Consider the following 12336-nt stretch of genomic DNA (forward strand, 5'->3'; position numbering starts at 1 on the left):
CATAGTATTTAAAGTTATAAAAATATAATACTGATATAAAAAGAATACGAAATAGAAAACTTTTTAAACGTTCATTTAAAAACCAAATTCACTGGAACAGTTATTAGGTTGGTACAAAAGTAACTGCAGTTTCTGCACTGGTGTAATTTGTCATTTGATATTGGAACACATTCTAAATAAATGTGATGGTTATGTTATATACATCATTTTAATGCACATTTTTCATTTGATGATTTTTTTTTTGCTAATGACTTATTACTTGCTGTTTATTTTATATTTATTTTCAACTACAGAAAAGATGTTAGACAAAAAGCAAATTAGAATGATTTTCTTATTTGAGTTCAAAATGAGTCGTCAAGCAGCAGAGACAACTCGCACCATCAACACCACATTTGGCCTGGGAGCTGCTGAAAGGCGTACAGTGCAGCGGCAGCTCAGGAAATCTCACAAAGGGAACAAGAGTCGTGAAGATTAGAGAGCACAGTGGCCGGTCATCGGACGTTGACAACGACAATTGAGAGCCATCATCGAAGCTGATCCTCTTACAACTGCTCAAGAAGCTGCCAAAGAATTCAAGGTCGATCATTCTTTGGTCATTGGCATTTGAAACAAACTGGAAAGGTGGAAAAGCTCGGTAAGTGGGCCCCCGTGAGCTGACCACAAGTCAAAACAGTCATGGTTCTAAAGTGTCTTCTGTTATTCTATGCAACAATGAACCATTTCTCAATCAGATTGTGATGTGTGATTAAAAGTGGATTTTAATACAACTGGCAATGACCAGCTCAGTGGCTGGACAGAGGAGAAGCTCCGAAGCACTTCCCACAGCCAGACTTGCACTAAAAAACAGTCATGTTTGGTGGTCTGCTGGCGGTTTCATCCACTACAGCTTCCTGAATCCCTGCGAAACATTACGTCTGAGAAATATGCCCAGCAAGTTGATGAGATGCCCCCAAAATTGCAATGCCTGCAGCCAGCATTGGTCAGAAAGGGCCCAATTCTCCATGACAATGCCTGACTCCACATCACACAACCACTGCTTCAAAAGTTGAAAGCACCTGCCTCATCTGCCGTTTTCACCTCACCTCTCGCCAGCCGACTACCACCTCTTCAAGCATCTTTACAACTTTCTGCAAGGAAAATGCTTCCACAACCAGCAGGAGGCAGAAAATCTTTCTAAGAGTTCATCAAATCCCAAAGCATTGATTTTTATGCTTTGATTTTAAAGTTTCTATGCTTTGATTTTAGAGATTTTAAGCATTGATTTTAATAAGAGTAAACAAACTTATTTCTCAATGGGAAAAATGTGTTGATTGTAGTGGTTCCTGGGCTTCCCTGGTGGCTCAGAGGTTGAAGCATCTGCCTGCAATGCAGGAGACCTGGGTTCCATCCTTGGGTCGGAAAGATCCCCTGGAGAAGGAAATGGCAACCCACTCCAGTATTCTTGCCTGGAGAATCCCATGGATGGAGAAGCCTGGTGGGCTACAGTCCATGGGGTCGCAAAGAGTCTGACACGACTGAGCGACTTCACTTCACTTTTTGGTTCCTATTTTGATCTATAAAGATGTGTTTGAGCCTCGTTATAATAATTTAAAATTCAGTCTGAAACCATGATTATGTTTGCACCAACCTAATAATTCTTGAAATATCAAGTAATTGACCACTTTAGCACTGCAGCTATAGGATTTTCTCTTCATAAATTTCAATTATCTGACACAAAACAGGGTGTGTAGGTTTATATACGTGTGAGTGCAAGAAAACTAACATATAACCAAGATCTCAAAATATTAATAATATTAATTACTATTGTTATATTCAAAATATTAACTCTATACATTAACAAGACCATTGATTAATTAATTATTAACATAACAATGTACAGAGTTATTTGAGTTACTCAAATAATAATGTACTGCTTCTGCTGCTGCTGCTGAGTCGCTTCAGTCGTGTCCAACTCTGTGCGACCCCACACACGGCAGCCCACCAGGCTCCCCCGTCCCTGGGATTCTCCAGGCAAGAACACTGGAGTGGGTTGCCATTTCCTTCTCCAATGCATGAAAGTGGAAAGTGAAAGGGAAGTCGCTCAGTCGTGTCCGACTCCTAGCGACCTCATGGACTGCAGCCCACCAGGCTCCTCCGTCCCTGGGATTCTCCAGGCAAGAGCACTGGAGTGGGGTGCCATTGCCTTCTCCGAATAATGTACAGAGTTACTCAAAAATGTTATTAAAACAACTGAACTCTAGTAATTAGTTTAATTAAAAGGGTTGATTTACAGCAGATTTTAATGTATTAAGGATTTGTGTTGTGCTCTACATTAGACAGTCATCATTAAATTAAGCAAAGGAGACTCATTTACACGCCAGACAGTAAGCGTCCACAGGGCACTTCTGGTTCTGTGCTGAATGCAGGGAGTGACGGCTGTGGCTGGCTATAGCTACCCGCTCCTACAGTACCTGAGAGGCAGAAAGCGCGTGTTCTTTTCTCAGAAGGTTGATGTCAGCATCATACTTGGTTTGTAACAGTTTCAGGTTTTGCTCATAATCACTGATGAGATGGTCTTTCTCTTTATGCAGTGTGTTGCGCCTGAAAGCAACCAGAGGATAAAATACACTTGCAGTGTATTTATAGTCAACCTCTAAAACGGAATTTGTTAGCCAGTCAAATCCAAATGCGTTATCTCTCAATACATCAAATAAGTAAGCACATTTTTATCGAGTGTTCTTAAACAGTATGCTTCTTACGTTCAATGGTACTTAAAAAATTTAACAAACAGCAGCATTAGACTGGAAACCTCCCCAGGTTAAATGCACAAGGTTTTAATTTTACTGGATAACTTACAGAGTTAATGTCAGTTTTTTATAGCCACACCTGAGAGCTGTCTGACCTCAGACAATACCTTGCCTTTACTTCTTGTAATTCATTACATGTTATCTGGTAACATCTCTCCAGTTCCAGTTTTTCTTGAATTAATTTCTGTTTCTGTAAATTACTGTTCTCCGCTTCTCCAGTCAGCTGCTGGACACGGGACTCCAGTTCTTTGATCATCTGGTTCTAAAAGAATGGTTCATTGTTAAGAAAGCCTCTGACTTTATAACAATTCTGCATCATTAAGTAACCCGAAAAAAATGCAAGGGATTAGAGATAAGAATACAAAAAAAAAAAAGGTACCATAAACCATACTAATAAAAACCAAACCAACCTCTAAATTAACTATTATTAAAAAAAAAAAAAAAGGAGCACTTTCTACGTGTTTGTACACTTTCAGCCTCTTATTCGTTCAATGAGTGGGAATTCGTTCACTGGAACAGCACCATTCTGATCCGGGGATGTAAGCTTAAGTGCATGCATGCTAAGTTGCTTCACTCGTATCCAATTATTTGCAATGCTATGGACCACAGCCCGCCGGGCTCCTCTGTCCATGGGATTCTCTAGCCAAGATTACTGGAGTGGGCTGCCACTTCCTTTTCCAGGGGTCTTTCTGACTCAGGGATTCAACCCACATCTCTTACGTCTACCGTGCGGGCAAGAGGGTTCTTTACCACGAGCGTGACCCAGGAAGCTCACCACTTACCCTGCTGCTGCTGAGTCGCCCCAGTCATGTCCGACCCTGCGACCCCACAGACGGCAGCCCGCCAGGCTTCCCCGTCCCTGGGATTCCCCAGGCAAGAACACTGGAGTGGGTTGCCATTTCCTTCTCCAATGCGTGAAAGTGAAAAGTGAAAGGGAAGTCGCTCAGCCATTAGCACCCTCCCAAAAAAGCCTGATAAAATGTGTACAAGAGCTGCATGTGGTGAATCACAAACCTCTGATGAAAGAACGAGGAAAATCAAAGAACTAGATAAATGGAGAGACAGCCCATGTTCATGGGTAGGAAGACTCAGTAATACAATGTTGGTTATTCGCAGCTTGATCCATGGATTTAATGCAACATCAATTAAACTCCCAGAAAATTATTTTATGGACATGAATAAACTGCTCTTAAAGTTTACACGGAGACAAAAGGCACAAAACACCCTGGAAAATGGAAAGAGAAGAACAAAGTTGGAAGACTGACACTGCCTACTTCAAGACTTACTGTAAGACACAGTAATCAAAGCACTGTGGCCTGCCAAAGGAAAAGACAACCAGATCAATGGAAAAGAACAGAGAGGCCAGAAAGAGCCCCCCACAAACACAGCCTGATTTCCGACAAAGGGACAAAAGCAGCGCGACGGAGCGAAGGCAGTGTCTTCACCACATGGTCCTGGAACAACTGGAACCGACGCAAAAAACAAAGGAATCTAGACACATATCTTACAGACTCACTCAGAAGAGATCACAGACCCAAATGCAAAATGCAAAGCCACAGAAATCCTAGGAAATCACACAGGGGAGACCTAAATTATCTTAAGTTTGGCAAGACTTTTTAGATACAATATCCAGGCACAATGCATGAAAGAAATGATTGACAAACTGGACTTTATTACGATTAAAATTTTCTATTCCACAAAAGACAGTATACATTAAGAGAGTCAGAACATAAGCCACAGATGGGGAAACAGTGTTTGCAAAAGGCACACCTGATGAAGGACTGTTATCCAAAATATACAAAGGACTCTTATAACTCAACAATAATAAAATAAAACCCTAATTTAAAAATGGGTCAGAGACTTAGACACCCTACCAGAGAAGATGAACAGCTGATGCATAAGCGTAGGAGAGGCTGTCATACCGCGCGTCACCATGTACCATGGAAATGCAGGTCAAACACCAATGAGACTGCGCCCATCGGAACAATGCCGCAAACGCTGAGGAGGGTTTGGGGCAGCAGGAGCCCCACTAACTACCGGCAGGAACGCAAAGCAGCACATCCGGCCTGGAAGGCAGCTTGGCAGGTTCTTAGAAAACACACTCTTTTCATCCAGTCCAGGAATCATGCTGTTTGGTATTTGCCCAAATGAGTTAAAATTTTGTGTCCATGTGAAAACCTGCACACAGATGTTTACAGTAGCTTTGTATTCACAACTGGCAAAAAGCAATGAAGACACCCTTCGGGAGGTGAATGGATAAACTGAAGTGCGTGTAGAGGATGGGACGGTATTCAGCACTAAGGGGAAATGAGCTCTCAGACCATGAAGAGGCACAGAGGAGACCTACGTGCATATTAATAAGCAGAAGAAACCCACTGGGAAGGCCTACATACCGCACGGCTCCAGTGACACGCTTTTTGGGAGACAACTGCCGGGGGCTGGGCGAGGGGAAAGATGAGTAGGTGGAGACGGGATTTTCAGGGCAGTGGAAATGCTATGTCTAATACCATAACGTTAGGTCAATCTGTGCCATTGTGCCCTTGCCCAAGTCCACAGAACATATAACACTGAGACTCAACTCTGACCTAAGAGATGGACTCTGGGAGAGGGCGCACTCTGGTGGGGGTGTCCGTGGGGGTGGGCTCTGCCTGTGAGCAGAAGCGACAGGGCCGTTGGGAATCTACCTTCCCCCTCAAGTCTGCTGTGAATAAAACAGCTCTAAAAAAACTAAGTCTACAGAAAACAGGCCTTAGAACCGTTCCCTTTACCACATGATTCGACTCATTTTCTCAGGCTCAAACTGATTTTGGAAATAAATTTTCTGTATAATGTCCATCCTAATTCCAACATGCTGCTACTGCTAAGTCGCTTCAGTCTTAGCGACTGAAGTCTCTGTGCGACCCCATAGACGGCAGCCCACCAGGCTCCCCCGTCCCTGGGATTCCCCAGGCAAGAACACGAGTGGGTTGCCAAGTCCAACATACAAAGATCAAATTGTCAAAGACTGACTTACCCTGACAGTCCCTTAGCAATTAATTCAAATAATCTGTATGTTTAGCACAGGCGATAGATAATGAAGAAATAGACCAAAATGGGCCAAAACAAGCGGGTTGGCACTGGCTGGGAAGGCCGGCACGAGGTCAGGGAGCCCCGGGGCTGTGCCAAGCAGAACAGTCGCCAAGGGGCGACAAGCACCGGAGGCAAGGAGACAGCTCGGGGTGGAGACACGGGAGGGCAGCCAGTCGAACCGGAAAGCCCGGGGAAGGGGGACGAGAGAAACAGCAGGAGCAAAGGAGCGAAGGATAAGCAGGTTCAACACGAAGACAGGACGGTTCCGACACGAAGCCCCCACACTGAGCGCCTGCGAAACACCTGGTTGGGGAAGCTTGCTTGGTTTCTGGTGCAGTTCAGTTCAGTTCAGTTGCTCAGTCGTGTCCGACTCTTTGCGACCCCATGAATCGCAGCACGCCAGGCCTCCCTGTCCATCACCAACTCCCGGAGTTCACACAGATTCACGTCCATCAAGTCAGGTTTCTGATGCAAGGGTGCTATTAAAGACGTCCCTACTGTACAGCCAAGTGTCACGCGAGCTGGAAACATGGCTTCTGAATTAAGATCTGCATTTACTGAATGGATACTTCTACCTACGCTGGTACAAACTCTCTGATTCAAGAAGCAAAATGTATGATCACACTGATTCACTTGACTATTTCTATTTACATTTATTTTTAAAAGCATTTTCTTAATCAGACAAAATAAAGCAAACATAAAGTATCAGTAAACAAAAAGAAAGTTAAAACTATGTCAGGGGAAACCCTACAGATGTATATGAAATACCTTAATAACATTTGGCCAAAATAACCTTTTTTTTTAAACGAATACAAAGATCTGAGGGGACACAAAATAGCGGAAACCTCAAAACGGGGCCGAAAGTCGCGTAGATAAAAAGACGCTGATGTCGAGCCATAGTTTTCAGGCTGTAACAAAGGGGGGAAGGGGGATTCCAGGCTTTTTAACTACTGAATCAGAGGAACAGATTACCTTGGGCACAAAGAATCGCCTGCCACACTGTGGCCTCAGAGGGGGCGCTCGGAACACGAGGCCGGAGTTTGTGAACGGACATGGCTTGTAGGCAGAAGTTACAGTGGGCATTAGGGTAGCGATTCAAGGTCTCGGTCGCGGGGAAGCAAGACAGCCTGCACATGTGGGACACGGACCCAGAGGAGAGCGGGGGGAGCCACCAGCAGGCCGCGGAAGGACCCGGAATGAGGCAACAATGGCCTGAGCCGTAGCTGTGGAGACAGAAGGGGCGCGGCAGCTCCAAGCAGACTCGCGCAGAGGCGACCAGAGCGCCCGAGCAGAGCTCCGCGCGCAGGGGACCAACGCCGGGCAGCAGGGGCCCGAGGCGGACGCTCCGCGAGCAGCGGCGCACCGGGCATTCAGCGGGAGGCTGTGCAAGGGCGCTATTTCGTGAGGAAATACCGGCGATGTTTTCAGCAACTTAAGTACTAGGAAATTATAGAATATCTGATGGGCTTTCAGTTATATCACCGATAGGTAGAATAAGAAATGTTAGAATTTTACATACAAACTTTGTGTGAAACCCTCCAGGAGTCAAAAATTAGGAACGATTCAGTTCAGTTCAGTCGCTCAGTCATGTCTGACTCTTTGCGACCCCACGAATCGCAGCACGCCAGGCCTCCCTGTCCATCACCACCTCCCGGAGTTCACTCAGACTCACGCCCATCAAGTCGGTGATGCCATCCAGCCATCCCATCCTCGGTCGTCCCCTTCTCCTCCTGCCCCCAATCCCTCCCAGCATCACAGTCTTTTCCAATGAGTCAACCCTGCATGAGGTGGCCAAAGTACTGGAGTTTCAGCTTTAGCATCAGTCCTTCCAAAGAACACCCAGGATGTTCAGAATGGACTGGCTGGATCTCCTTGCAGTCCAAGGGACTCTCAAGAGTCTTCTCCAACACCACAGTTCAAAAGCATCAATTCTTCGGTGCTCAGCCTTCTTCACAGTCCAACTCTCACATCCATACATGACCACAGGAAAAACCATAGCCTTGACTAGACGGACCTTAGTCGGCAAAGTAAAGTCTCTGCTTTTGAATATACTATCTAGGTTGGTCATAACTTTCCTTCCAAGGAGTAAGCGTCTTTTAATTTCATGGCTGCAATCACCATCTGCAGTGATTTTGGAGCCCAAAAAATAAAGTCTGACACTGTTTCCACTGTTTCCCCATCTATTTCCCATGAAGTGATGGGACTGGATGCCATGATCTTCCTTTTCTGAATGTTTAGCTTTAGGCCAACTTTTTCACTCTCCACTTTCACTTTCATCAAGAGGCTTTTTAGCTCCTCTTCACTTTCTTCCATAAGGGTGGTGTCATCTGCATATCTGAGGTGATTGATATTTCTCCCGGCAATCTTGATTCCAGCTTGTGTTTCTTCCAGTCCAGCGTTTATCGTTAGTAATCAGCAACTATTTACAGAGTCCAAAGTTCAACTCCCATGGCAAAAGGAACAACATTTTATTTCAAAAAAATTCTTCTTGAAACGTATATACAAAATGCACAAATCTTAAACATATGTTCTGATAATTTGTCACTTGGAAATAGCCATGAACCAGCGCTGGTGATGTTTCAGTCACTAAGTCACGTCCAACCCTTGCGACCCTACGGAATGTAGCCTGCCAGGTCCGTGGGATTTCCCAGGCAAGAACACTGGAGTGGGCTGCCATGTCCTTCTCCAGGGGACCTTCTGCACCCAGGGATCAAACGTGTGTCTCCTGCACTGCAAGCGGGTTCTTCACCACTGAGCCACCGGGGAAGCCGCGCCGCGAGCCAGGACAGGACACAAGCGCAGGGCTACTCAGGTGCCACACTGCTCATCCTCTGCAGAAAGGTAACCACTATTCTGATGTCTATCACAAAAAAAAAAAGCTTTGTCTTTTGCTGAACTTTCTGTAAATAAAGTCAGAGAGTATGTACCCTTTCGGGTCAGGCACATCACGTCTGTGAGAGTTGTCATCCATGACATGGGATATAGCAGTCTTTCAGTGGTATATTCAGTATTCCCTTGTGGAATACTCCTAAAATAATTGATCCATTTCACTGACTGACTGTTGTTTTCAGTGTTCGGTTATTAATAATAATGCTGCTATGAACATTTTCACACATACAGTGCACATATTCACCCATTTCTTTTGGTTGGACATTCTGTAGTGAAAATGCTGAGTCACAGGTGATTTGAAAACTATGATCAGGCAAAAACTTGAAAGTGAACATTTGTAACAGCAAATGTTTATAGTTGCCAAAAGCAGATGCAACCAAGATGTCCTTTGACAGATACATGGATAAACAGTGCTAATCCATATAACTGAATATTATTCAGCAATAGAAAGAAATGAGCTATAAAGCCATAAAAAGACATGAAGAAACCATATGTGTATAATTTTTAATGAAAGAAACCAGTCTGAAAAGGCTACATACTGTATGATTCCAATTATATGGCATTTTGGAAGAGAAACTATGCAAAAAACGATGTTTTACAGACAGTCAAGGCGATTGGTGGCTGCCAGAGTTCCGGGGAGGTGGGCAAGGGGACCAGGGTGGGGCACGCGAGAGGTCAGGACAGCGGAAATGCTGCGCGTGAGACCATGACGGCATATGCGTGGCGATGCATCTGTCAAAACCCACGGAATTCCAAAGCACAAAGGGTGAGCTTTATGCAAACTTACAAAACCAATTTAGTAGTTCAGGGATCCCAGGAAGAAGTACAGGCTGTGAAAAGAGAATCTCGTTGTATCACAAATATGTAAAAAACCTCCTTGAAGGGGTGGCAGGAAATGTGAGGACCTGAGCGAGTCTGGAACTCACGGCACCTGAGGCCAGAGGCAACAAGGGCCGCGCGTGCGCCCCATTCTGGTCAGCAGGCGTGGTCCTGTGGGGACACGGATCAACAGTCCTGCTTACACCCACGCCTGTGGACTGAGACTGAACAGGCAGAGAGGGAGTGGAGGAGGGCGGAGGCCAGGCTCGCAGCGCCAGGCTGGGAACTTACAGGCGAGCGGAGAGGGCCACTCTCCCACCGCCAGACTGGGGATTTACAGACGAGCGGAGGGCCAGACTAACCCACGTGGTGAAGGGTCAGAGCTGCAGACCCCGTGAGAGAGTGTGTTCCGCCTGACACAGGTGCCGTTGGTCACATACACGAAGGCTCCTCGATGTGCCTGCACACACAGGCCTGTGTGCACACACACAGTCTGGTGAGAGGGCAGGAAAGACGCGCCAGCCCGCAGTCACGAGCGCCCCCGGAAAGCGGACCCCGGGCTCTCACACAGTTCTCCGCGTCCTCCACATTGCATGGGAGGCCGGGGGGCCCCAGGGCCTCCTGGAGAATCTCCCAGTGGCTGAAGCTCGAGCAACTTAGGCGACAAAATGAAGGAAGATGGGATTTTTATAACCGAGAACATAAACAATATCCACACTGATAAAAGTAAGTTGTTCAATAAATTAACAAATGAGGGAGACGAGACAGACATCCCTGTAGAGAAACTCCCAATAATTCACAGACTCCCCTCCCTTGAGTACAGAGAGTACACCCCGCACCCCTCACGCACGGGCTCCTCACGGGAACTGTCTTCCCAAGAGCAGTGAGGGAAGGCCGGAGGACGGCTTCACGGGGAGAACCCAGGACACACCCGCGGCCAAGTGAGAGCCCAGCACCCACCCGCGGCCAGGGCGGAACCCAGCACACACCCGCGGCCAAGTGAGAGCCCAGCACACACCCGCGGCCAAGTGAGAGCCCAGCACACACCCGCGGCCAGGGCGGAACCCGGCACACACCACTGCAGCCAGGCGGCCAGGGCCAGCGTCCACGGGGTGGCCACGGTAGCGAGTGCCCCTGATGGGATAGGGAGAGCAGCACTCTACTTCCATGACCTACTGCGTCAGCCCATAACCCCACCTTATCACGAGAAGAGCAGGAGGCGGCCTCGCAACTTCCGAGGTCATGAGAGAGAAGGGGCGTCTGAGACACTGTCACAGCCCAAAGGAGCCCAAGGAGGAAACAGCGTGGTGTCTGGAAGAGATCCTGGAAAAGGAGGAGGACACCAGGGAACAATGAAGGAGAACGGAGCCAGCTGGGGACTCCGGCTTATTAGGGCGTCCTGCTCATTTCTGCCTGTAACGAGTGCACCAGAATGACGTAAGACGTTAGAAAGGGAGAGCTGGGTGTGGGGCACACGGGAACGCTACCGTCCTCTCAAACTTCCTGTAAACCTAAAACCCTATAAAATATAAAATCTATCTGTTTAAACGGCAATCCTATTCAAAATAATCAACTGGTGCTGTTCAGGATCTTCTTTAACACTGTGATGCTGGAGGAGAAATGCTGGCGGCAACTATGAAACGAGGGACCCCAGCCATGCCGGAGAGTGACGAGCTGCTCTGAGTCACGCTCGCCACGAACGGTGGCGGCTACCTGTAAGGGGTTAACACAAAGCTTCCCGTGCCTAAGGCCTCTGACACTCCCCAGCTCGATTCAGGTCCATGAACAGAACTTGGAGTGTCAGGGGCTTGGAATGGAAACCACAGCTCATCTCTGTTTCCAGTCCCTTGACGGACCTTCAGCATTTCCCTTCAACGATGAGTGCAGTCAAGCCCCAGTGAAGCATCAGCAATGCCTGTGAGCAACGGAACTCGCAGACAGTTTATAGGCCATCATAGTGTGGCATGATCCCTAATGTTGTTTCAGTCAGGTCAGTCGCTCAGCCGTGTCTGACTCTCTGCGACGCCATGGACTGCAGCACGCCAGGCTTCCCTGTCCTTCAACAACTCGTGGAGCTTGCTCAAACTCATGTCCACCCAGTCAGTGATGCCACCCAACCATCTCATCCTCTATCACCCCCTTCTCCTTCTGCCTTCAGTCTTTCCCAGCATCAGCGTCTTTTCCAATGAGTCAGTTCTTCACATCAGGTGACAAAGTACTGGAGTTTCAGCTTCGGCATCAGTCCTTCCCGTGAATATTCAGCACCGACTTCCTTTAGGATGGACTGGTGTGATCTCCTGGCAGTCTAAGGGACTCTCAAGAGTCTTCTCCAGCATCACAGCCCAAAAGCATCAATTCTTCAGCGCTCAGCTTTCTAATATTGTTTAGCCTCATCGTTATTCATAAGTTACAACACTTATTAGGCCCACTGCTCAGTTATGATATTTATTTCATTCATTTGAAAGCATATGTATTACTTTATCATGACTCTGATTTATTAATATTTTGATGACTGTAACTATAATTTCTTTGTCATCTTATATAATTTTATTAAATTGTCAAATACTATTCTGAGAGGGATGCATAAACTTCACAAGATTGCTAGTGGCATCCGTGCTAAAGAGAGGGGCAAAGAATTCCGCTAAGAAAGCCTAAAATCTCAATAAAGCCACTCACAGACTTTGTGTGTCTAAACCCCTGATATGAACAGAGCCCTACACTTTACAGCTGCCACCTCCCCAAGCATCTAAGGACACTGCTATCATTTTTATAT

General features: G+C 46.6%; 1 protein-coding gene across 14 annotated transcripts in view; it reads right to left on the reverse strand.

Annotated features, from left to right (window-relative positions):
• Positions 1 to 12336, reverse strand: part of CEP112 (centrosomal protein 112) — a 315819-nt gene that overhangs the window by 231627 nt on the left and 71856 nt on the right. For all 14 annotated transcript variants that reach the window (XR_001919647.1, XM_018063957.1, XM_018063954.1 and 11 more), the window contains 2 exons: positions 2894 to 3048; positions 2451 to 2580 (listed from right to left, as the gene is read on the reverse strand). Coding sequence is in view for 13 of the 14 variants with exons in the window: in XM_018063957.1 (XP_017919446.1) it covers positions 2451 to 2580; positions 2894 to 3048 (285 nt within the window). In the remaining variant the exon portion in view is untranslated. The remainder of the gene's footprint in view (positions 1 to 2450; positions 2581 to 2893; positions 3049 to 12336) is intronic.

This window comes from Capra hircus, chromosome 19 (assembly GCF_001704415.2).
Source record: "Capra hircus breed San Clemente chromosome 19, ASM170441v1, whole genome shotgun sequence".
Classification (NCBI taxonomy): domain Eukaryota; kingdom Metazoa; phylum Chordata; class Mammalia; order Artiodactyla; family Bovidae; genus Capra; species Capra hircus.